Raw genomic sequence first — 26,668 nt, 5'->3', positions numbered from 1 at the left:
TCAGGACTCGATGATCTCTAAGTTTCCTTCTGGCTTAAAATCAATGAACCTGTGAATTTGATTTGATTCAATTCACCAGATGTTTCTTAACCGTCCTGGACTTGTGAGGCTCTGCACTCCTTGCTGGAGATAACACGGATTGGTAAGACAAAGACCCTCAAGGTATTTGTACAGTGCTAGGGGTGGGATCAGGTATAAATATAAACAAAAAGGCATAATACAATGTAGAATGTAATGGAGATAAATGTAAGGTCTAGGCAAAGTCTCCCAAGAAATATGAGGCAGAGATCACTTAAAAGTTTTAAATTCCAAATTAAGTTCCAAATTCCTCAGAGGGAAGTGTAATTGGAATATTACGGACCCCCATCCTCTTTCCTTTCTTGGTCTCTGAAGTTCTATTGACCAGCGAGAGGAACTGGCTTTTGGAAAATTAGCTCTGGTATGGTGCCAATTTCTTTTCTTTTTGTTCTTCCCAGGACTTGGTGGTTGAGGGGTGGCAAACATGGAAGCTTGGTTATCCTTCATTAAAGCTGACTACTCTCAGAACTTTCCCCTGTTCTCCTATAGGGGTTGGGAGGCAACTGGTGGGCAAGAAAATTATCAATGTCTCTGGCCACTTGTCTTGAACAATATATTCACTGCTTTGTAAAAGGAATAAAGGGCACAGAGATAAACTAGATTAGAGAGACATAAAGATAACTCCTACAAGGCTTTCTGTGACATCACACTCTTCTGGAACTAAGACTTCTCCTTTCCTTACTCCAGTAGACTCCTTGATGGATTGTACAAGAAGAATGGTTATGGAGCGCAAGTCCAGTAAGAAGAACCTGGTGTTCTTAGTGGGCCACGAGGTGAGGAGGTCAAGTATGTTAAAATGAAATTGTTTGTACTGGAAAGAATGGTTTTTGGAATCAGAGGGTCTAGGTTTAAGACTCAGTTCTGCCCTTACTATCTCTGTGATCTTGGGGAAATCTTTTACTTCCCTGAGCCCTAGCTTTCTCCTGTAGAAAATGAGGGACTTTGATCCACAATATCTTGCAATTACTTTTGGGTCTTTTGTAATCTCAAGGCTCTTCGTATGCTTATCTATGTACGTGTTGCTTCTATCGGTAAAATATAAGCTCCTTTGGGGCATAAGATTGTTTGCATTTTCATATTTCTTTCCCCAGCACCTAATAGTTTCTAGCTCCAGCACACAGTAATATTTAATAATTGCTTGTTGAATTGCTGAATGGAAAGTCTCCTCTAGCTCAAAATCTACCCTATATTTTATATAAGCTCCCTTGTAAGTCTAAATCCTATGAACATAAAATAAGACATTGTTATTTATTAGGAATATGCTATATGCAGGAGGTGGGAAGCAACGTTACCGTTCATTGGCCAGATCTCTTATGTTTAGCCATATGTGGGGGGAGGGAGCAGGGAGGATGAGGAGGAGGTGGAGGAGTGTTGGGCTTCATTTTAGTATATGCATTTTTAAAATGCACTTGGAGAGGAGCTAAAGAAAAGTCATCAAGGTGATAGGATCAATGCAGAATGGGCCATATGAAGAAAAGTTAATGGAGTTTGAGTCATTAAGCCTGAATGTGAGAAAGCAAGGGTGGAGGGGGAGCAATATTGTTCCTTATTGTTAGGATTAGAATTTTACTTTGTACACTACCCTTAACTTTTCAAAGCCCTTTAAACCTCATGAACTCATATGATAACCATTAAGCTCTCCGCTCCTCCCCGCACTCCCAAAGTAATTATGAGGAAGATGCCATGGAATACAGGGTAGGAGGAAGTGGCCTCAAATGGCAGCAAGAATTAGCCTAGATATGAGGAGGAACTTTCCTTGGGTAAAGATGCTTTAAATACTAGAAAGGAAACATCCATATGTATGTACAAAGAAGGCAGGGCAAAGATAGTTTTAACCTGCCTAGGGAGTCCAAAAGTCTGAATTTATCCTTCTCTAGTATTTTTTTCTTTGTAAAAGGCAAAGCCATTTCCTTGCAAGACTAAGCTGTTTTCTAGATGATGTTTGAAATTATCTGTTATTTCTCTGAAGATGAACAAGGAATCTCTTATTCATACCAGCTGTAATGGGTCATTCAACACAAGCAATAGATAGGGTATTGGACTTTAGAAACAAAACAAAGCATTGTTTTTGGGTTTTGCGCATCCATAGCATCCATAACCAGATGGCTGGTTTCCTTTAATGGACTGTAACTAAGAATAATACTAACAGTATTTGTCAAACAAGGAGACTGAGGCAGGGTGAGATCTAAGGCCTCTTCCTTCAACAGCATTCTATAGTTTAATGGTTCTATGGTGATTTAAAATGTTTTTCGCATCTGCCTTCTCTAGTATCAGGGTGCCTTCAGTTCTAAAAGGAAAAGAAACATGGCCATAGAATTTTTTGAGAAGAAAAGATCAAGTGTGGTTCCCTACCTTCTGTGTAATTGGAGTTATATAAGAGGATCGTAGGTGAAAAGTTGCACAGTACAGTGGGAGATGTAGTAGACTTTAGCAAAGTCAGAAGACATGGGCTTTTGGGAAAGGTTTTGTTAATCTGTTGTGCAACCTTGAGAAATTCACTTTCTTTTTCTGGGCTCAGTTTCCCCTTCTGTAAAATGAAGAGGTTTTTGTCTGTCTAATCTCTAAGGCTCCTTCTAATTCACATGTTCTATGCTCTACAATAGCTAAGAATTGTTGGACTTCCTTTAATAAAACCATACTATGGTCTATGTATTGGAAAGTGATAGAGTTGATGTCCATCTACTGGACACTCCAATATACAGGTTTTGAAGGCCCAAGTCAATCAATGAATAGAACCCCTAAAAAGGAACCCAGACCCTCAGTGCTACAAATGTCTCTGATACAAGGGTTTTTAGAGACAGATGCAGATAGACTCACCACCAGGCAATTCAAGCAGATGACTGGCTTACACCAGAAATTGTTGGGCACAGAGCAAGGCTTGGGGTGTGATGGCAAGACTGAGCATGATGTGAAAGGAATCAGTCTTTTGGGGCCCTTTCTATAACTCTGAATTTGTATTTTCCATACCCTGAATCTTTTTGAAATCCACATTGGAAAACTTGCATATCAGGATGGATTATTTTGACTTAAAGGAAAAATAAGTTTCTGTTGTCTGAGGACCAGCCTGGCTTGTTTTTAGAGGGTCTCATAATCAGATTGTCCACAGGGGTGATAAGGGTTCCTTTTTTTTGGTCACAACAATTTACAAAGACCACCATTTCCAAGGCAATGAGAGATTAAGGTCTTAATGAGGGGAAAGAGGTTTTATAGCTTTGAAATTATAGATTTCTGAAGGATTGAAGGTGATTAGCTCTTTTCTCTGTTCTTCATGTGCCTTTTAATAAACCTGTACTAGAGGGTTTTGGTAGCCTTGGTTTCTTAGAAGAGACTGGACCTTGAAAGTCACGAACCAGATACTGATATTCCAAGGGAGAAGTCTGGGTAAGGGCAAAATGAGCCATTGACTTATGATTAAGAAGCCGACATGTTTGAAGCCAATCTAGGTGAGTGTGGAGCTTCCATTGTTAGTTGTGGGTAACATTTTGGGAAAACTAAGCAATGGATTCTCCCAGATTGGCCCCTCTCTGAGAAACAATACAAAGCATTTACATTATGCAAATATCATAATCTACCTTTGGTTTGCAGATTGTTGCTGCTGTTGTTAAAGTAGATATCAGATCAGCCTAAAAATTAGTGGCTAGGGGCATGGTTGCCTGATGGGCAGTGTCAACTTCTCTCAAGTGGACCCAAGTTAGCAAAAGAGAAAGGGTGAGTTAGAGGGCTATACTAGGTTTTCTGTTGAATATCCTGTTGGCATTCATTTCAGATTCATTCATGTGAGGATGAATGTCTATATCCATTCCTGCTTCCCTACACAGCCTGATCAAGGTCTGGATGTTGTTCTTGGAGAGCCGCAAGTACCTGTAGGAGCAATTGAAAAAATATTTTTGGTTGAAAGTGTGAAGGTGAAAATGTCTCAGCATCCTTATACCTTATTGGAAGTGTCCCAAAGAAATTGTGTTACCTTTGGAAAGTACAAACTTTGCTGCTGAGAAATCTGGAGCCTTTCAAAATGAATATTACCAGCTCTTTTTGTGGTGGCTAAAAATTGGCAATTGAGGGGATGTCCATAAATGGAGGATTGGCTAAACAAGTACTGGTATATGATTGTAATGGAGTATTTTTGTACTATAACAAATGATAAGCAGAATGATTTCAGAAAAACCTGGAAAGAGTTATATGAACTGATGCAGAGTTAAGTGAGGAGAACCAGGAGAACATTGTACACAGTAATAGTAATAATGTATGATGAACAGCTGCAAATGACTCAGTTATTCTCAGCAATACAATGATCCAAGACAATCCCAAAGGACTCAGGATGACAAATGCTGTCCACTTCCAGAGAAAGAACTGATGGTTTCTGAATACAGACCAAAGCATACTATTTTCCACTTTCTTTCTATTTTTTTTGTTCAAGTTTTCTTCCACAAAATGACTAATGTGGAAATGTTTTGCATGATTGTATATGTATAACCTGTATCAAATTGCTTGCCTCCTCAGGGAGGAGGAAGCAGAGAGAGGGAGGGATAGAATTTGGAATTCAAAACTTAAAAAAAACAACAACGAATGTTAAAAAAAGTTATATGTAATTAGGAAAAAATAGAATATTATTTAAAAAAACAAAATGAATCAGATATTAGTGGCTAAAAGGACACTGTAAATCACAGCATGGCAGATGTGAAAGGCAGAAGACCAGAGCTGCAGTGCTGCCTCTGCTCAGTACTGTTGGGTGACCTTGGACCAATACTTTGCCTTTCTCAGCTTCAGTTTATTACTCATCTTTAAATATAGGGAATTGGACTAGAGCCTTATGATTCCCTTCCAGCTCTAAATCATACATATACGCAATATACACATGTGCCCCATGGTTTGGTGTGTATATATATGTACATATATACACATATATACATACTAAAATAACATAGAATACTACATCACCATCTTCATTCTAGTGGGAACAATTATAGTCTCTGTCAACTTATGTATATCTCTTATGTATATCTGTGAGAGCTTAAGCAAGTCACTTGCTCCTCAGTTACTTCACTTGTAAAATGAGGTTAGACTAAATGCCTGTAAGGTTCCTTGCCCCCCATATATGTTTGTGTACATACATATGTGCACATATATGTGTCTATCTAGGTATACACATGCATATCTGTATGCATAGAAACAAACATGTCTATATATTCACACAGTACATATATATGCATATATGTATGTAAATACACACATATAAAGAGAAACACACACACATACCTAGACACAGAGAGAGGACCTTAGAGACCACTGAGTCTAACCCTCTCATTTTACAAGTGAAGAAACTGAGGAGCAAGTGCCTTGCTTAAGCTCAGAGGCTATAATTGCTCCCATGATGATAAAGAATTACATAAAGATTTCAAGATTACAAAGCCAAACTCACATATGATCTTATTTAAAATGACAAAACTATGAGGGAGGGGCTGAAGGTATTATTTACCCTTATTTTAAAGGTGAAGAAACTCGGGTTCAGGGATGTGAAGACTTGTAGCAGCAAGTACCCTAGCATACACAGGATGGCCTGATAGCACAGGTTCTTTAATCTGCTTTTCTAGGAAACACTGCTCAAAAAGGGGTTAACAATCCATACTTCTAATTACATTTACTAGTTCAGGGAAAAAGTCAGCCCCCTGAACATCAGAGAAAATACAAGCAGAGAAATTAGGGCTATGACTGCCTGAATCAACGCAATATTGCTATACACTTTATGTACACCACTGGATCGAGAGAGCCTTTACATCTGAGCAGCTGGGGATCTGAACATACATCTACTCAGAGTTTTGACCAGGGAATCACAAGGTCCTCCTCATAAGTGAACTCTTAAAGCAAAATACCAGCTCAGAGTATATATATATATATATATATATATATATATATATATATATATATATATATATATATATACTTCTTAGAGCCAGAAGACATCACAACCCTCATGACTCCGTGCCTAATCAACTTAGTACCAAAGGGTGCGAAAGCCTTCCTATAAGCAAGCCTCCCCTAAGCAAGCTTCCCTAAATGGGCTCCACATGAGGCCTATTAATGGAATGGGCGGGGAAGATCTTCATATCCCATTAACATTGCAAGACTCTAGCCTGGAACACAGCTAGTAAGTATCAGTTCCATGGACCCATGTCTTTCTCATGGCACAGGCCTCAATATATGCCTGCTGAATTGAAATCACTCTCTACGATTCTGATGGACTGGCTGGATTGATTTTGTTAGTGACCTTGGAGGCTACTTGCATTTTAAATAATGTGATACATGGCTGGGCCAAGACAGAAGAGAGATAAATGGTGGACCAGCCCCTGTTCGTGGGCTATTGAAGTAATACCATGCATATTAAGCAGCCCTCAGTGGCTCTCTAGCTGGTTCCAAAGGAGTTAAACTGGATGACATTCATTCATTCAAATATTTACTGTCAGATCAGTCCTGTGTTAGGTACAGAAAGGAACAGAAAGGAAATGGAAGACATGGCTCTTGACCCCCAAAAGCTTAGAGTCGGTTGAGTTGAGGAAAAGGCACACCTCGGGAATCAGAAGACAGCTAACCACAACGCAAAGTAGCATTTGTTAAGTGCTGGATGACGACTACAAGCCACGAAGGCAGTCAGTGAAGGAGGTTAGGGCACCCTCCAAACAAAGAGAACTCCCAAGTTTGGGATGAAGTTCAGAAAATATCACTGTCTGAAATGAGAGGAAACATGTGGTACAATGCAAAGAAGGGCGAATGTAGAGTTCAGGAGAAACCTGATATGGAGACCTGTCTCTGACCTTTAATGGCTGTGTGAGACCTTGTTACATCTCTGAGCCTTGGTTTCTGTAAAAGTAAAACAGAGATGATAATAATACCATCCCTTCATGGGACTTATGTAAGATAATGTATGTAAAATGCTTTGTAAACCTTGAAGCCTCTTTAAATATGGCAGCTATTACTTTTCATTGGAACTAAAGAGAGCCACACCAAGCTCCAAAGCAGGCTGGCAGAAATGGTTACTTCTCTGGGCCTGATACCCAGCTCACCAAGTCATTTTTTGATAACTAGTTCAATTCAAACCAACAAGCATTTATGTCGGGCTCTGGGTGAGGCATTGAAGATTTTACAAAGACCCAAAAGTCAGTGCTTACCCTGAAGGAGCTGACATTGTGCTGGCAAGGGACATATGAGCCCATAATAAATGTAAATTCAGAGTCTTGAATACCAGAAAGGGGTGTCCTGGATAGCAGGCACAAAGAATTCTGCTCCTCCACCACACACCATACATAATAAATTGGCTTTCTAGCTTTTAAGCCAACTTCTGGTGAATCTGGTTACTGTGATTGATTTTGTCTACCCTGGTCAGCCCTGGGTGAATGAGTAAAGTGGACCTTTTAGATCAATGGGAAGCCTACAGTTAGGGGGCTCATCTTGCCCATCCATTCAGCCTTCTTGTGACTCCACACTTTCCAACATCATTCTTGCTGCAGTAAGTATCAGAGGCGAAGAAAGTTCTCTGGAGACTCTGGCCTGGGAAGACTGGGTGGCTTGATCAGACCTAAAGGAGTGGGGGAGAGCAACACCGTATCTAGGGGAATGTGAGATCATGACTTTGAATTAAAAAGCAAGTGGTTATGTTGCTCTTGTGTTCTCCCTGTCCTATAAAAGAGACTAGAGAAGGAAATTGTAGGCAGTCCCCAAACAATCAACAGGACCTTTCTCTGTAAGAGTCAATTCCATTCACATAATGTCCAAAGGTTGGAAGCTGATTGCTTTCTGTGGCCTGAGAATGGTAATGTTTTACAATGGAAAGAGCCTTGGGTTTGAAGTCGAAGGGCTGGGGCTCAGATGAGAGCTTTGGTGAGCCTCTTTTGCCATATTTACGATGAAGAGGGGCTGAGTTAACAAAAATACCTAAGATTTGTATACCACTTTAAGGTATGCAGAGTGTTTAACTTTGATTACCTCATTTGATTTTCACAGCAGCCTGGTGAAGTAGGTACTGTTATTTTCATCCCTCTTATTCAGATGAGATATCTGAGGCCCAAGGAGTTCAAGTGACTTGCCTGTGATCACACATCTGAATTTGAACTCAGGCCTTCCTGACTCTAAGACTGGAACTCTATCTACTAGACCTGGGCTGTCCAACCTTAGGTTTTTATTAAAACAATAGACAATAAACTTTGATTTGGCATTTTAGTGAGAGCTCTGCGGTAGCTCAGTTTTGTTTACTAAAGCATTTACGTAAATTTCTATGCTTGTAGGCAGCCCGCATAAATCGCACTGCTGCTGCGTGCTGCCCACGGGCTGCATTTTGGACAGCCCTGTACTAGACCATGTAAGTCCTCAAGCTAGATAACCATGGATTGGATGGTGCCCAGTCTAGTGAAAACCTACAATAATTAAGTCATCTCAGGAGCAAATAGCACCTAGGGCAGTTTTCCAAGTGAAACACAGTAGTAGGAATATGAGAACATTGTGCTTATTATGGAAACCAGAGTTTTAAGGCTATTTGACCAAAAACTGGTAGGAGCTAGTTAGAGGCCTAGCAGAACTCAGCAATAATATCTAAGTTTAATTGGAGTCATTCTAGAGTCTGGTAAGCATTCATTCCTCTAGACATGTAGCATGTGTTCTATGTTGAAAATGTCCTTTAGATTTCCTTTAGAATCACCATTTTCTGTGAATTGGTGAACTATGGAAGCTATAAGCTTCTCCACTTGAAGCCAGGCTAAGCAGGAGTTTGCCCTACCAGTGACCAGAATATTCCCATATATAGTAGTCATGCTACCAAAGAATGTTTGTTCAAATGAATAGGAGATCCCTCTAGAAGTGATGCTTTTTAGGCTAGGTCCACTTTCAGTAAATCAGACAGTCAAGGTAAGGAAGCAGCAGCTTGTCTACCTTTTAAGGGAATCAGTCCATGATTTTATCAGTTATAGAATCCTTGTAATCCACAAAGACCTTTGCAGTAATCTCACCTAACCTCCTGCCTGAAGCTTAAATCCTCTCTTTAATCCCTGGAGAGCAGCTAGCCTCTTACTTGAAGAGGTTCATTGTTGAGGAACTCACTATCTCCTGAGGCAGCTCATTGCACTGATGAACTGTTCTAATTGTGAGGAGGGACTTCCTTACACTGAGGTGATACCACCCTCTCTGATTTTACCACCAAATTTCTCATAGTTTTGTTCTTTAGGACAAAGCAAAATAAATTTATTGCTTCTATCAGTCTATCTGCCAGGCCATTCTCAGGTTGTTGAGTTTTGTTTTGTTTTGTTTTTTGGTAATGTGCAAGGGAAGAGAAAATACCTAGGCCCATTGCCCTCTAGGAACTCAGTTGGTCAATGAAGTTACTTTATCAGGGCCTTGACTATCAGTGTCCACACCAGTTTCCTTAATAAACCCTGTTCCCTACCCGTATTTTCCTCACCTACAGCTCAGGACTTCTTGGGGCTTCAACAGCGTGGAGGTTATTTCTGACTTCACATTTGGAGTCTTCTCAATTAAATTCTTTATCTTCCGATCATACCCCTGCAAACTAGCTGAGGGGTCTATCACTTTTGTAGTCATTCCCTTACGGGAAGAAGAAAAGGTATCCTGTATAAACTGGTTGGTATTAGGATCCATGCTGCTCCTACGTGGCATGCTTAGTCGTGGGGTTGCTGACATTACAACTTCTGGCCCATCTAAGTCTGGAGAGGAAGAAAAAAGGAAGAAGAAATTTTTTTGCCCTTAAATTAATTAATTTATTTTTGGTTTACAACATTCAGTTCTATAAGAAGAATCTTAAAAACACCTATTTCTGGATTCACTTTAAAGTTTTTCAAAGAACTTTCCTTAAGATGACCCTATAAAATACAGGGTGAACCTTATCTTGAGTTTACAGAAGAGATAATGTTGAGTCCCAGAGAAGCAAACTCAGAACTGGAACTCAAATTTAGGTCTCTTGATCTCTTTCTATTCTACCACACAAAATATAATAGTCTTTGAAACTTGCCATTAGGGCATTGGGGTGGGAATGAAGGAAAGAAGGGTGGTAGAAGGCAGAGACCTCAACAGCATTTTAATGAGAAGAAGTCCTTTGATAATTGTTTTTCAGACTACCCTGGATAATTACCTCCTCTTATGAAGTACCATGCATAAAACGAGGGGAACTGGACTAGAGTTTCGATGGCCACATCCATTTCTGAAACTCAGCTCTTATGAGCTCTAGCCTCCATTTCTCCACCAAGAACTAAGCTGATGCAGCATTCTTTGACTACAGACTGAACTGACAGTCAGTGTAGGAAGTGGGATGGTATATGGAAAGAACATTTAAGCCCAGAGTCAAGAGACCTGTATTCAAATTGCAGCTGCTAGATTTAGTTGTGTGTCCTTGGGCAAGTGACATTCCCCTGTATTCCTTAGATTTTTCTAAGGTAAATCATGACATTGCGCTAGAATACAACTAAGGTCTTCCTAGTTCTCATGGTCTATGAATTGTGTGAGCAGAGATGCCTTTTAAAAGGTGCTTTCATTTTTTCAGTTGCAAAACTATGGAGCTACCATTTAAAGAGAAACCTGGTCTTCTGGCCAAAAGAATAGCAGAGGAAAAGTTCTAAAGCCTTCATGGGAGTGGCCATCCAAAGTAAGAAATCATGGCCAATCCAACCCCTCTGAAACATTTAACAGGAAAATTACAAATATTATTATATTTTGTGTGGTAGAATAGAAAGAGATCAAGAGACCTGAATTTGTAAATTTGTAATGTCTACTGTATGTAATACACAGTACTACAGTTTCAGGAGACAAAGAACAATTTGGGGCAAGCTCCAAGTGTCCTGGATGAGAATCATAGATTTGTTATTATTGTTAGAGCTGGAAGGAACCTCACAGACCAGGCAAAGTGTGGGACTTAGAGTCAGAAAACCTGGCTCCGAATCCTGGCCCTGCCACGTATTCCCCACATGACTTTTGGAAAATCATTTAATAGCTGTGGGTCTCATTGTCTTCATTTGTAAAATGAGGGGATTAAATTAAAAGGACTTTTTAGGTCCCTTATAGCTCTAAATCTTTGATGATCATTTAGTCCAAACCTCTCATTTAACTAAAAAGGAAACTAAGTACCAGAGAAGGCATGAGATTCACCCAAAGAGGAGTAAGGAGTTAGTGGCAGGGGTGAGACCAGGGCTCAATTCTTGTGACCCTAGCCTTGTGTTTTTCTGTTGCAGCATGTCATCTCCCATGACAGCAGTAAAAGGAATAAATTACTGATTGATGTTATGAGTGGTCAGAGAGAAGGAAGTGAAGTGTGCCATGGGAAACCGGAAGTTTGCTTTGAGCTTTGGCTCCAGTGTCAGAGAACCAGGGTTCAAATCCCATCTTTGATGCCCTCAGGTGAGTCAAGTTAACCTCCCTGTATAATGACAGGGATGAGAATACATGGTCTCTGAGATCCTAAATGATTTCTCAGGTCCTTTCTAAAGTCCTTAGGGTTAGGGAAAGTAGAGATGGGATAGTCATGGTTCTGACCTAAAAACAATAGTAGAGAAGTCTGTTGTATTTGTAGGGCATGTATCCAAGACACAACAGAGAACCTCCTAAGACTTATAAAAATAAGGTGACAATCACCCACTTCTGGGTGACTCTTCTAGAAGGAATTTAAAAAGTATTGCCAATGATTATGAAGTCTTGGACCAGAAACTGAAGGACATAGGAACATTGGTTGTTGTTTTCCTTGCTGTTGCCCATTGAAGGCAAGGGATGCAGAAGATAAAAAAATAATTTGGGAAGTGGATAGCTGGTATCTAAGAATAGGATCTGGATTTCTGGATCAGATCTAACAATACAGTGTTGGCAGATTCCTAACCAGAGATGGAATACATTCCACACAAAAGCTGGAAAGAATATATATTTGCAGGTGCCTTGTAAATTTAATAAAAAGGGCTCTAAAATATTAAGGATCAGGGAGGGGGAAGTCTTCAGATTTGGGTAGCATTACATAATAAAAAGATACGGTCATGTGAGGAAATCTAGGAATCAGAGTGGGGAAGCATGATCGAGAGTATTTGGGTGAAGGTCAATGGAGGGAGAAACAATTTATTTTATCATTGGGATATACTACAGACCATCGGGACAGAAAGAGGAAATTGATGAGTTTGGGAAACAGATCAATGAACTTGGCACAGAGGCATGATATAGTAGTGATGGGGGTTATAAGTAGTATCCAGATATCTGCTAGAGCTCCTTTTCCCAAGAGCAAAACAGCTAATAACTTCTTGACTTGCTTTAGTGATAATTTCATACTTTAAATCTTAGAAGAGCCAACAAGGAGAAATTCGACTCTGGATCTGATTCTCTCTAATATGGATGAAAAGGTTGCTGGAGAGGAAATAATAGAAACCTAGGGAGCAGTGACCACCTCATCTGAGAGTTTGTCATAGAGAATGCATGGAAATCTGGGCATAGTCTGACATATACCCTAGATTTTGGAAAAAACAGACTTCAGAGTGTGCAGAGGAAAGAAAGATAGGATCTCATGGACTAAAATGTGTCAGGGCAAGTCAGATGAAGAGAAATGGGATATGCTTGAGAGTGACATTCTGAAGACATAGAAGGAAACAGTTTTTAATGAGGAGGAAAAATGGAATTTGCTGGAAGGTACCATTGTGTCTACACAGGAAATTTAACAAATAATTTAGATTTTAAGAAGAAATGTACCAAAGATAGAAGCAAGTCCAGGTAACAGAGAATGAATATTAGTATGGAATGGTCCTGAAGAAATATTATCAAAAATGCTAAAGCTCAGAATGAGCTGGGGCCCATGAGGGAAACTAAGGTTGACAAAAGTGTTTTTTTTTGTGGGGGTATGGGGGAAAAAGGGAGGTGTTAAAGAAGGAACAGGACCATTACTCAGGGTAGATGGGGTGATAGCTGACAATGGAGAGAAGACATCACTGCTTGATTTTAAATTCATTTCTGTTTTCTCTGAAGAGAAGGATACCTTATATTGTAAACGATAGAATAAAAATGGTGAACAGGGAGTTGGTACCCAAGATAAGTGAGGACATAGCAAAAGAGCATGTAGCTGTTTCTTTTGAATTCAAGTAATCACCTGGCATATAACCACATTTTTGGGTTCCAAAACAATTGGCAGATGTGATTTCTGAGCCACCATCAGGGATATTTGAATGACCATGAAAGATGGGAGAGGAGCCACAAAATTGGAGAAATGCAAATGTTGTCCCAATTGAGCCTGCACAGGTTAGCAAACTTGATTTTTCTTCCTGAGAAAATTCTCTAAGGGATCATTTAAAGGGGTGGTTGGTGAACATCTGGAAAAGGAAGCAGGGATCCAGGGAGCCAGAATGGCTTCATCAAGAACATAATCCTTTTCTGATGAGATGGCTGTACTAGTAGAATGCTGTGGATATAGTTTGCCAAGGTATTAGCAAAGCTCTTGGTAAACTGTCTCATACTACCTTGTTAAGAGCATGGAGAGATATGGATTGGACAACACTATGATCAGATGGATGTGGGAATATTTGGATGGCTAGACTCCACAAGTAGTTGTCAATGGCTCAATGTCCACATGACTAGAGGTCTCCAGTGGAGCACCCCGGGACTTTGTGCTTGACCCTGTGCTGTTCAACATTTTTTATCAACAACTTAGATAAAAACACCAATGGAACACTGACCAACTTTGTAGATGATAATGAAACTAGGAGGGGATAACTAACATAGTGGATGCCAGAGTCCATCTTGATAAGATAGAGATGAAAGTCAATGAGATAAATGCCAAATCTTACACTTGAATACAAAAAATCAACTTCCTACTTGTAAGAGAGAAGGATCAAGGAAAGATAACAGTTGTGGTTAAAGAGACCTTGGGGTTTTCATGGTCTTCAAGCGCAACATGAGTCAGCCAAGTAACATGGCTAATCCTGTCTTGGGCTACATTATGAGGGGCAGAGTCTCTGTACTTTGTACTTTACCCTCATCAGACCTCATCTGGAGTGGTATGTTTAATTCCCAGCACTGTGGTTTGAGAACGACTTTGGTAAGCTAGAGTATGTTGAGAGAAGGTATTTCAGTCTATGACATATGAGGACCAGTTGAAGGAACTTAGGAAGCTTAGCCTGGAAAAGAGAAAATTCAGGAGGGGACATGATACTTAGTGATCTCCAAGCATTTGAAGGGCTTTCATGTGGTGAAGGAATTAGATTTGTTCTGTTTGACCCCAGAGAGCAGAACCAGAAACGATGGTTGGAAGCTGCAAAAAGGTAAATTTAGGCTTGATACCAGGAAAAACGTCCTAATAATTATGCCTGTTCCTGCATGCCTTGAAAGATGGTGGGGTCCCCTTCCTTGGTGGTTTTCAGTAAGAGGCTAGATAGTACTTTGAGAGTGTGTTATGCTGGGGATTCCTTCGTGGTAGGGGTTCAGCTACATGGCAGCTTTCAACCTGATATTCTGTGACCTAGTCCAGACCCACTCATTTTACACAGGGGAACCTGAAGCCTACAGAGGGGATATGACTTGTCCAAAGTCATATGAAGAGTTAGTGAATGAACCAAGGACTGAAACATACCTCTTCTAGCTCTTCTTTCTATTATATCATACCACCTCCCTCCTTGGATGTACAGGGGCCTCTGAGGGCCATGTGGTGGTTCTAATTCCCTCTCCTCAAGTCTAGAAGTCCATCATTTCCTCTTTGATAATAGGAACTCAAAACTCAGTGCCCAAAAGAGTCAATTTAAACAGCACTTTTCCTTTCTGGCTCAGATTCTCTTCTGATGACTTGAGTCATTTTGTTTCTGGAAAGTAACTTCATTATATTTTCTATAGAAGGAGGAGCTGACTCTGCCTCTTGCCTGACATTTAGGGTGGGGAGGGCAGGGAGGAGGAGGGTAAAATGTCAGGAGGAAGGCAGCATCTGACCCGATCTTTGTCAGTGTCCCCCCAAACCCATAGAGTCCGTCATTTCTAAAGGAAGAGAAAAGGCCTCCCCACTTCCGAGCCCACGTGGCTCCTGGCATTTGAAGATGGAGGCAGCAGGCAGGGCTGAGAACCGCTATATAGGTCAAATCGGAGGAGCCCTGTGAGCTCTCAGGAGGAAGGTGGCTGCTTTACTCCCACCACTGTTTTCACAAACTTCTGTTCCCCCTTCCCTGTGGCTGTGGGAGGCGGCCACTGCACCTGCCTTTTCGCCTCCAGCCTTCTTCCCCAATGCCCAAGGGCTTCTGCCTTGTGGGTCCCTTTGGCCCTCATTCCAGTCTCCCTCCTCAGCCTGCCTCTGGCCCCAGGCTGTCAGCTCCTTATCCTATGCCTTCTGAGGTGGCAGAATTCCCTTCCTTCATTTATATTGTCACCTTGCAGGTATTTATAGATTGCAGTGTGTTCCCCTCCCCCTTCCCCTTCCCCCCCGGAGGCTTCTCTTTTTAAAAATGTTCTATGCCCCAGTCTTTTCTCTCAGAATACAGAGACTTAAATTGAGAGATGAGATAGGAGACAGAGACTAAGAAAATGATACCACTTACAGGCGTTTTTTCTTACTGATGCTGGGAGAAGGTCAGTCAAGGGAGACTGCTTTCTGTTTTTTTATTTTATTTTATTTTATTTTTTTTGGCATTTCTGTCTAATAGTCCTTAGGACTCCCTTGGCCTCATTCCTCTTTGGATGGATTAAGTTTCAACAGGAAAATATGCCAAGGTCCCCTTACCCTGGGTCTTTTTAGGACTTAGAATTATACCTTCAGAGTGCTTAGGGATCACAAAAATAATAGGCTGTGGAGTTAGAAGGGAAATGAACCCTTTCATTTTACAGATGTGCAAACTGAGGCTGAGGGAGGTGAAGTGATTTGCTCCAGTTCATACAGGTCATAAATTTCACAGCCAGGATCTGAACTCAGGTTTTCTGACTACAAATCCATGGGAAGCGAGCAAAGGTAACGGACTAAGTTAGAGACAGGGTCAGGACAGATAATCCAGATCTCCTGATGCACTAGATCTATTCATGGTGTGTTGTAAAGAATACTGGTTTTGGAATCAGGGGACCTGGGTTCCAATCCTGAATCTGAATCTGAGCTTTCAAAAAACTATGTTTAGGAGGGGAATTCAAACCCAAGCAATAGATGGAGACCACGATAGACCAAATAGACTAAGTTTTGACTTATGCAAAATTTAAAAGCTTTTCACAAGCAAACTTATTTCAACTAGGGTAAGAACACTATTGAGAGAGATGTCTGACAAAAGTCTGGTATTCAAGATATATAGAGACATTTGACACAAATATGTAAGACTAAGCAATCATTCTTTAATGGAAATGTGGTCAGTGAATATGAACCTACAATTTAAAAAAAAGAAATGGAAACTGTCCACAATCATAAGAAAAATTCATTGCCACTAATAATAAGGGAAATATAGAAATTAAAACAAGCTTAGGGTTTCACCTTGTACCAGCACACTGGCAAAGATGATGTAAGAGAGAAATAGTCAATGTTGGAGAGACTGTAGATAGTAGGCACACTAATACACTGTTGGTAGAGCAGTGAATGGTCCAACTGTTCTCAAAGAAACAATTGAGAATAACTGGAGAAAAATCACAAAACCACTCACTTGATTCAGCAATCCCATTCTGGGGCATATAACCCAAAGAAGTCAATAAGAGAAAGGTCCCATATATACCAAAATAGCAGTAGCAGCATTTTTTACGGTAGCGTAAAATGAAAACAAAGCAGATATACATAAATCATGGAAAGGCTGAAAAAATTATGAAATACAATGAAAGATAAATGTCTTAGGAAATGGTGAAAGAACGAATTCAGAAAACAGGAAGATGTAGTAACTGATGCAAAGAAAAGGAAGCAAAATCAGGAGAAGAACACGTACATATGCAATCACTGAAAGAATGTAAATGAAAACAAGGCTCCAAGGCAGTGAACTCAGATTAATTGCAATGACCAGTCATTTAGAAGAGATAATGACACACACTTCCCTCCTCTTAATGGGTTGGAGGGTTAGGAATCTAGACTGTTTCATACCCTGTCAGAGATACTTACTTTGTTAGTTGGTTTTACTTAACTATTTTTCTTTGTTACAAGGAAGGGCTCTCAGAGTGTTTCTATTAGGAGATGAATTTGCAAATGAGTATGGATGATAAAAGGCACTTGCAAAACTTCTCAAATAATTACTACCTATGTGACCTTGTGCAAATCATTCTCCCTTTCTGAGTCTCAGTCTCTTCAGCTGTAAATGAGGGGGAAGGGTTGAATGAGACCAGCTTTAAGGTCCCTTCTAGCCCTACATCCCATAATCCTCACTATCTCTTCCCCCATCATCCATCTCAGCCTTTTTGCTCACAGTGTGGATGCTTTTTGATGAGGGTAAGATTCCTGGGGTGTGGTAGGACCCGGGTCTGATGTAAGGGGTGAATAATATAGATAAGCAACGTGTCTTGTAATGCATTGAGAATTGTAAGCTCCAAACGAGAGACATCCTCAGAAATGACCAATGAAATCAGAAAGTATCATGCTCTAAAAGAGATAGTAATGAGAGACTGGCTGAGAGGAGTCAGGTACTGGAGACACTATAACCTTGGAAAGAGTAGAAAGTTAATCATGAAGAAATGTAAAGACAGTGAGGGCTTTGGTGACTGGGAAAGAAGGTTTGAAGAGGAGAGTAGAAGAGTCAGCATCTGTTGGTCAATCAGTCAGTCAACAAACATTTGTTAAGTACCTACCACGTGCTAGGCACTTTGCTAACTAAGCCCTATGGATATAAAGAAAGGTAAACATCCCCATTCTTAAGGAGCTCAGTTTAATGGGGGAGACAATATGCAAATAACTGAATTAAGGAGCAATATACAGGATAAGTTGGAAGTAATTACAGAGAAAGGGCACTAGAATTAAGGGGGATCAGGAAAGACTTCTCATGGAAGGTGTGATTTTAGCTGGGACTTGAAAACCAGAAAAGCCAAGAGACAGAGATGAGAAAGGAAAGTTTTTCAGACATGGGGGATAGTCAGTGAAAATACCTAGAGGTGGAAGATTGTTGTGTTTGTGGAACAGTAAGGAACCCAGTGACACTGGATCACAGTATGGGGGAGGAGGGATGTTGAACTGTCAAATGTCCAAGGGGGAGGGTGACCTGACAGACCAACAATCGTACCGTGGTCCATTTTCCACTCTCTTTCTACTCTTTTTAAACTTTGTGTTAAAAGCTTTTGATTATTCTCTCTTGTAGATTCAAAGATACAAAATATCAGAGCTAGAAGAAACCTTAGAGACCAATTAATCTCTATTTCATATAACAGATGAGGAAACAAAGTCTGGAGAAGGCAGTTACTTGGTGAGGTCACCTGCCCTGAATCAGAGGAAGAAATAAAGCTCAAACCCATTTATTCATTCTTTAGCATCTCATGTGTAGGAGAGAAGGTAGTGGATGAAGGAAATTATCCAAGGCTGAGGATTGGAGAGGCAAGATACAGTGAGGGGGCAAGGGACTCAGGAGGATAGTGTAGAGCTGAATTTGTTCCCCAAAGGGTCAAGATGGGGAAAAGAGAAGAGTATACCTAGCACAGGATTGATAGTTTGGGAAAGAACTGAGGGGTAGAGGGATTGGAGGTCATGGTGAAGATGAAGAATAGGGTTAGAGGTTGCAAGGCAGAGGGAAAGGTGGAATGGCAATATACTATGATCAGATGAGGAAATTTCATCATTCATGAACATGGAAGTGGTGCATTTGTGGGTGAATATTATTACAAGAAAGGGTCCATATGAGAAATTTGGACAAATTTGGGAATTTTCATGAACTGATGCAGAGTGAAGTAGGCAGGACCAGAAAAACAATGTGCACAATGACTAGAGTGATTTAAAAGAAAGAACAATCAATTGAAGCTCAGGATTGTGTACTTTGAATGATCAGTCTTGGTTCTGGAGATAAAGTGCTCCTCCCTCTTGTCTTTAAAGAGCTAAAAACTAGGGGTATGGAATGTGGTATGTGCTGTCAGACTTGGTTTTGATTGGTTTTGGTTGGTTTTGATTGACAGTTGTTGTTTGTTATAAGGGAAGGCTCACTGCATGACTGGTGAAGGACCATGGTGGCTAGAGTATATAACCAGAAAAAAAAAACTAGCATAAGAGCAAACGGTATTAATAAAAGTTTTCAAAATGAAGTGAATGTATTGGATTCGGTGATTCTTGCTCTGATCTATAGTTTTTACTTAATAGTGTGGCTGTGAAACTTAACTGAGATAATACATATACAAAACATTCTGCAAATCTTAAAGTGCTATATAGATGTCAGCTATCATCATCATCATCGTTGTCATCGTCACCATCACTAACCAGCTGGTGCAATTCAGCTCTGAATTTTGATGATTCTGTGAAAACATTGCTTCTCCAATACCTCAAGAGGAAATGAGTTTTATCACCTTTTCCTCAGATCCTAGAGGTAAAGGGGAAGCACAGCAGGAAGGAAGTAGGCTGCTGAAGACCAACTTGGCCAACTTCACCACTTGACCAAGAATGTTTCCTGCTTTTTGCCATCAGCTGTTAAGAGAATATGTCAATTAAGCCCTTGCTTCTCCAAAGCAAGGAAATCCATGGGTAGAAGCATGATTCAGGAATGCCGCTGACATCCTTTAAGAAACTAGCAAAGCTCCCCTCCAAGTTTGGGAGAAAAGGCAAGAACATTATTCCCACTTACCTCCCATTAACTTCTTGTTTGCCTCCTTCAAAGAGGGGAGGTAGCTAGGCTCTTGGATTAGTGAAGACTCTTCTGAAGATATTTTCATTTGTTTCAGAGATTTCCTCAGGAAGAGCTTAGTACGAGAGAAAATGGAATCACAATTCTGATCTGGGGGGAAAGAGGCCCCAGAACTGTCATATTTGCCCCTGTTCAAGAGTAAATCTAAGCAGGATGACCTTCAGAGGGTTCCTTCAACTGCAAAGCTATGATCTTAGCCAAGTTCACAGGGGTTTCAGGAGATACCAAAGCAGCTCAGAATAAGAGATGTCTAACCTGGGGCCAGGAAGGTCACTTTTTAGTCCTTTCCATTTTTACAACCTGGGGAACTTGGACCCTTCCTTCTCTTAGAAGCAATTATTTGTGACTCCTTGTCTGAGCCATACAATAAACATCCTGTGCATGGCAGGAGCAATCAATCATCCTCATTTAACAAAGGGGATATTAGGCCTTTGCCTTCCCTTGTGAAATTTGCCCATGGAAGAACTTAGTCAACTGAGAGTCCTGCCCATCTAGCCACCCCCCCCCACCGACCCCGGGCAGGAGTGGGGGTGAGGAGGTGGGATTTGAATGTGGATTTGGGGGAAGAGCATGGGATGGGAGACAGGAGATACTGAGTTTTAGTAACTATTCTGCTGTAATTAGCTGAATAATTTTGAATGAATAATTCTACCTTTCTAGGACTTAATACTCATTGCCAAATGGGGTTTATAACAAACTACCTTATGAGAGATGCTGTGAAATAGAGACAATAACTGGGAAAGTGCTTTGAGAAATGGACTGTGGCATGGTGAACTGGTGTGAGGTGGCATCATTAAAAATGAAATTCTACCTGCTGATGGTTCTCTTGGGGAAGAGGATGTGAAGAGCTGGGGGATAAGAAGGAAGCATGGACAGGGGTATCTGTGATTTTAGAAGGAAAAGGGCAAATGGACAGATGGATGAACGGAGTAGAATAGACACTTCTAAACACACACTGTTACAGATCAGGGAGCTTGAGGTAGCCATCGAGAGCTGGTGAATAGTCAGGTTGGGCCTTTTGGTCTGCTCACTGAGGCAGGCACCAAGAAGTCAGAGCTGTAGGCCTGACTGTCTCTTTCTTTTGGTTTGCTCTCCCAGGGCAGTGCCTAAGACTTGGGAAGCAGAAGGAACTGATTTACCGGGACATGGGGAAGGTTGTACAGTTGGTAGTCTCTAGTGGGTTTCAGTAATAGTTTTCTAAGCTTTTTTTCTTCTTGAGTCATCCTGTATTCTTGAAGGTGCTTCAGGTTTTCCAGTGACTGTTTGGTCTTGATCAACTACGGGAAAGAGGGAACATGGAAGAGAAGGATTAGAAGCATTTCGCTCAGATCGTTAGACCAATTCAGTCTAATCCAACCAGCACTTTATTAAGTGTTTATTGTGTGCATGGCAGTGGAGGTACAAAGAGAAAAATCTTATAGCCCCGCTCTCAAGGAATTTGCATTCTCCTGGGATCCATGCAGCATACAAAGGGATTGGTACTGCTATGATGTGATACAAAGAGTGCTGATTTAGAATTATTAGACTTGGCTTTGAATCTCAGTTCTACTATCTTTGTCACCTTGTAACTTCTCTGGGACTCAGTTTCCCCATCTGTCAAATAAAGAGGTTGGACTAGTTGGCCTTTGAGACTCTTCTAGTTCTATGAACCTAAATATTAATTAATTAATTTTGGTAGCAAACCTGTGATTTCATTAGTATAGGGAACTCAGTGAGGAAGCTCCTACCAGTTGATAAGTTGCTACAGGACTGCTTTATTCCTTTGATTATCCTTTGCTTTTGCCTTCCTTTGTGAAATATGCCTATGGAAGAACTGAGTCAACCGAGAGTACTGTCCATCCAGTCTCCCCAGGTAGTAGTGGGGGAGAGGGTTGAATGTGGATTAATGGGAAGAGTGTGGGCTGAGACACAGGAAATACTGATTTTGAGTAACTGTTCTGCTTTTATTAGCTGAATAGCAACTTTTCCTATAACTCGGTTCCTTCTGCTTCCCAAGCCCCTGCCCAGGGAGAACAAACCAAAAGAAAAACATGGTTAGGCCTTCAGCTCTGAATTCTCAGTGCCTGCCTCAGTGAGCAGACCAAAAGGCCCAGCCTGACTATTCACCAGCTCTTGGTGGCTCCCTCAAGCTACTGGACCTGTAACAGTGTGTATTTAGAAGGGTCTACTTCACTCCATCCATCTACCAGTTGTTCTTCAACCATTGGGTCTTGTAGAGTTTGCCTGGGGCACTGAGAAGCTGTGACTTGCCCAGGGTTCAAGTAGCTTGTATGACTCATCAACAGGAGTTCAATGTGGAGGCCTAGCATGATGAGATGGATAGAAATGTATCCCCAGAATCAGGTAGACCTGGGTTCAAATCCTGCTGTTGGCTATGTCTGTGCATGAAAATTTGGGTAGGGATTCACATATTCTATACAGGTAGTCAGATCACTAAGGCTGAAACTGAACTTTGATGCCATTGATCTGAAGAGCAGTCTGCCTTTTGCACCAGCAGTCTGTGCAGCCAATGGTGGTGAAGCCTTGGCTTGGGGGTGTTGACAGAAAGACTAGCAGCTAAGCTTCCAATTATTCCTAACCTCTTGTGACTATGGCTTTTTAGATCTCAGTGGTCTCACTCGAATCCCTCTGCTGATCCAGAGATCAGTGACGGAAAAGGCCAATTTTGTTAAGTTTTGATAAAAACCTTCCTGAGTAATATACCAGGAGGTGATTTACTAGGAAAACATAAACATGAGCTAGGAAAAGCTATTTGATATTTCGGACTGGCTGGATTGAAAGCGGAAGGGGAGAGTACTACTAATAACAGTGCATAATTCCATTTCACTTTATGGTCTTTGAAGGTATACTCCCAATTGCCTTGAGAGCTGGGCAGTACAAGTAGCTTGTATCTCAATTCCCGTATTAAAGATTAGAAAACTAAGGCTCACATAAGGTAAGTGATTTGCCCATAGACACCCAACTAGGAGATCTCAGAATCAAGACTCAGTCCAATCTGGGTCTCTTGACCCTAATTAGACCAATGCTTTTCTCACCATGCCATCTATGCTTTAGGTATGAGTTGAGAGATATCTAGTGAAGAGACTCCTCTACCCCCAAATATCTGTAGTTGATGCTTGTGAGTACACACTTCATCATGTATCCTTTGAGTCTAAGAACTGCTTTCTTTTAAAATTCTAAGATCCTTCTCCTCTGTCCCCTCGCTACCTTCCACTCCCATCCTCATGATACCATCAGGTCACTAACAACTTTATGATAGAGTTCATCCCTCTCTCATAGGTCTGGTAGCAAGAGAGTACTGCTTACCTGAAAATGGGAGTGGGTGCTTGTGGGAGGGAAAAGAGTGAAGAAAAACTAGCTGGAAGTACAAAGACACTTCACCTTGTCTGCAACATGTGGTATGGAATGAGGCAGTATTGTTTATTAAAATTCAGAGTTCTGGATTTAATCTTGGCTCTGCCACAAACTCACTGTGTGACTTCCAGCAAGTCATTTGCCTCTTTGGGCCTTGTTTTCTCCATCTATAAAATTAGGGGTTTGGACCATATGTATCTGTAAGGCCCTTTTCACTGGGGTTCTATGAACTGGGAAGCAGGCAATAGCCTCCATAGAAAGGATTCCAAATTCCAAATATGGCTATTCAAGGACAATGGGCCCTGTGTTTAGATCTATCCTATTCATAACCTGTGTGAGTCAGGTTGTGTTTTAAGTGAAAGGAGAAATAATAGGGGTCCCACTCTCATAATTCTTGGAATGTAAACCCTCCAAGAGGCTTCCCCTCTACCTGCGCCATTTGCATACTTGGTTGTTCTCTTTCTTGTGGGCAACAGCCAAGGACTTCCCCTGCTTCTGTTCCAGCCTCTCTATGACGTGGGCTATATCTGACTGCTTCCTTTCCTTGGCCCCCTTCCATCCAATCTTCTGCTTTATAGGTTCCCAGTACAATGGTTTCACATCTGACATTTTAGTGACCTCTGTTGGTTTTCCATGATGGATGCTTTTTCTTTTTTCTCTTCTTGACCAGGATGTAATGCTAGGTCTTCCTGAAGTATTTGAGATGTAAGGTGAGAAAGAGGACCATGGTACCACATTTGGCATTTTGGTGAAGCATCCCACAATTTCTGTTGCCTACTGTGTGGGGCCTTCATGACCAGATGGAGAGACTAACATGAGAGGGAATTGTGAGGTCACTTGTGGGATAGCTTCCTGGGTAGAGGGGAAGTTGACATTGACCTCAAACTCCCTATGGGAAAGGAGATCCCTGGTCCTGGTGGTGAAGGTTAGTGCTATATTTTAATCGGCGCATTCTCTGAGGGACATTCTCTTCCCCAAGCTCAGTGTTATCTTTAAGAATAGGGATAGGTAAGTAGATGCAACATGATGGGTTGTGAAGAATATCTCCAGAAAAAAATTAGGGTTTGTGCCTCTAGGTTTCTCTTCTTCAACTCCAAAATGATGAGTTATATTTGGTATAGGTCCACAACAGTTTGCATAGAAAAGATTTGTGGACTGAGAGCTCATCAGAAGTCAGTGGTACAGTAACAGCATAGATGAAAAAGGTTAATGCAAAGTTCAGCTCTATTAAGGGAAGCAGGGTGTTGTCCATACTAAGGGACTTGCTAATATCTTAATAACCCCTGCAGCAGTTGTGATCTGTGCTCAATGACCCTGGCTCCCATTGCCTGAAGGCCAGATCTCTTCATATTTCACCCCTCCTCAAGGGTTCTCCAGTATCATTAAAGGAAGTTTGGGCGGGGGGGGGGGGGGGGGGGGGGGTCTCTAGTCTCTGCCATTGGCTCAAGTCCCCAACAATTGTGGTCCCCAATTTTAGAAGTCCAAGCATCCCAGTTCCATTTAAACACTTAACAGTGAGGTTAGCTTTCAGGAAAGACTATTTGCTTCAAAGCTATAGCAAGAACGAATATACAAATATTCCTTCCCAACATCTGGGGGGCCATAATCCCCATTACATCACCTTGGACTCTTGGGATGGGAGTGGGATTGGGTTCATAGCTTAGCTCAGTTTCTAGACAGAATCAGTCCCACGAAATTCTGAGTTCAAAGCCTTCTCGTTTCCAGCACACTGTCTTCTCAAGGCTTCCCTGGGCCAGAGGTAACATTCTGCTTGGAATCCTGCCTCCAAGGTCCCCATGGCCTCAAGCTCCCAGGCACAATGACTCTACCCCCTAAACCTAGAATTAAAGACAAACCAAACAGACTAAGACCATAAGCCCATTTCTCAGGACCACCTAGCCTAGGGAAATGGGATAGGTGGACTTTGGCCCCACCCAACATGGTGCCCGTGCTGTGAGAAAACAAGATCTTCACTCCTGGATGTCACCAGAAAGAGAAAGCTAGCTGGAAGGGACCTCAGAGGTCATCTAGTGCAATTCCTTCCATTTCACAGACAAGCAAACTGAGGCCCAGAGAGGTGGAGATGCCTGAGGTCCCTTCAGAGGTGCCTTCCAGGTCCCAGGTGTTCCTCTGGCTCCAGGACCTCTTTGTACTGTATCACACCTCATTCAATCAGATATTTTTTATTATGTGCCAGATATTGTGCTGGGGCAGGTAGGTGGCACAGAGGATAGAGCACTGGGCTTGGAAGCAAAAAAACTCATCTTCATGAGTTCAAATCCAGACTCAGACACTCGCTAGTTGTGTGCCTCTGGGCAAGTCAGTTAACTCTGCCTCAGTTTCCTCATCTGTAAAATGAGTTGGAAAAAGAAATGGCAAACTGCTTCAGTATATTTGTCAGGAAAATTCCAGATGGAGTCATGAAAAGTCAGATGTGACTGAACAACAATGAGATATTGTATTATCCAGTGGTAAAATAAGCTGCCTTGGGAGGTAGGGGTCCCTATCACTGGAGCTCTCAAGCAGAGGCCATATGACCATTAGCTGGGATGTGGTGGGAGAGACTGATGCTCAGTACAGGTTGGATTAGATGACCTCTAACCAGGCCCTGCCAACTCTGAGATCCTTTAAATCTTTCTCTCCTCTGCTACTCAGTTCTCTCTCTCCTTGACCAGCATTCAATATTCCATTAGCAGTAAATTCCCTCTTTGTTTGGCATGGAAGGTTTTGTAGCCTTTCTGCCAATAAAAACCAGCTTTTAAATCCTAAGGGGGCCAACCCTTTTCCTCTGAATATCTTAAAACCAAATGTAAACAATTAGAACTGCTTTCAAACAAAGGCATACAGGGGTTTACTTAAGGCTATTAACACTTTGCATTGCACTAGTTTCTCAGATCATTTCTCATAGGGGCAGCTTGTTCGGTGGCAATAATGGAATGAGATGAGTATGACAAAGTCCGTTTCTGAGCCAGGAGGACGGAGCCTGGGAACTGCTCAGAGAAGGAAAGCTCTGGCAGTACATTGTGGTGTTGGGGACAGGTGGGGTATCTGAGCATACTGGGGACACTTGGCCCTGAGTAGAGGGTGCCAGGAGTCTGCAGGTCCTGAGATGGAAGATGGGGAGGACCAAAGACAAACTCGACCCATTTCACAATTTTGCCAAGGGTCAGACCTGTTATTCCTTGCCCTGATATTCATGGATCCTTCTTGCCTCCAGTTCAGTTTATTTTTTCAATTGAAAATATTTATTAAGCTGCAACTGTGTTCAGGATACTGCACTAGATATTGAGGTAGGGATAACAAAGAGGGGGACAATCAGTCTTGAGGTAGGTCCTCTAGGTACTTAATAGCTAGTATAGCTATTAGACCCTAGCTAATAGCTAATATTTTCTTCCACGATCATGAAATCTTTCATTAAGCACTACTAGATGGAGAAACCAAGGCCCACAGAGATTTTGTAGCCTGGACTCAAAGGAATC

The 26,668-nt window shown here is 41.4% G+C and overlaps 1 protein-coding gene across 7 annotated transcripts; it reads right to left on the bottom strand.

Moving 5' to 3' along the window:
- Window positions 1–2,148: 2,148 nt before the first annotated feature.
- Window positions 2,149–23,997, bottom strand: C3H16orf78 (chromosome 3 C16orf78 homolog). 7 transcript variants are annotated; one of them, XR_005009806.1, is made up of 7 exons: window positions 23,637–23,997; window positions 20,975–21,112; window positions 19,776–19,890; window positions 9,521–9,782; window positions 7,506–7,648; window positions 3,806–3,939; window positions 2,259–2,365 (listed from the first exon to the last, which is right to left on the bottom strand). XR_005009806.1 is itself a non-coding variant. In XM_036747993.1 (6 exons), the coding sequence occupies exons 1-6, from the start codon at window positions 23,931–23,933 to the stop codon at window positions 2,349–2,351; spliced, it is 963 nt and encodes a 320-aa protein (XP_036603888.1). In that variant the 5' UTR covers window positions 23,934–23,970; the 3' UTR covers window positions 2,149–2,348. The 7 variants fall into 7 exon arrangements, 5 of the variants coding, with proteins under 5 accessions (XP_036603888.1, XP_036603889.1, XP_036603891.1 ...); XM_036747993.1 differs by lacking the exon at window positions 7,506–7,648 and having other exon boundaries at window positions 2,149–2,365; window positions 23,637–23,970; XR_005009805.1 differs by lacking the exon at window positions 7,506–7,648 and having other exon boundaries at window positions 2,282–2,365; window positions 3,651–3,939; window positions 23,637–23,962.
- Window positions 23,998–26,668: the final 2,671 nt, after the last annotated feature.

This window comes from Trichosurus vulpecula, chromosome 3 (genome assembly GCF_011100635.1).
Source record: "Trichosurus vulpecula isolate mTriVul1 chromosome 3, mTriVul1.pri, whole genome shotgun sequence".
Taxonomy (NCBI): domain Eukaryota; kingdom Metazoa; phylum Chordata; class Mammalia; order Diprotodontia; family Phalangeridae; genus Trichosurus; species Trichosurus vulpecula.
This window is presented reverse-complemented; position numbering and strand designations above follow the sequence as displayed.

What these genes read in the sequence shown, in the direction of transcription:
- C3H16orf78 (XM_036747993.1), bottom strand. Translation starts at nt 23,933, where the DNA reads ATGCCAAATGTGGTACCATGGTCCTCTTTCTCACCTTACATCTCAAAT. An exon ending in ACAAGAAAGAGAACAACCAA is followed by an intron (nt 21,113 to 23,636) that starts GTATGCAAATGG and finishes TCTTTCCCGTAG; the next exon opens with TTGATCAAGACCAAACAGTC. An exon ending in CAAGAAGTCCTGAGCTGTAG is followed by an intron (nt 3,940 to 9,520) that starts GTGAGGAAAATA and finishes TTGCTCCTACAG; the next exon opens with GTACTTGCGGCTCTCCAAGA.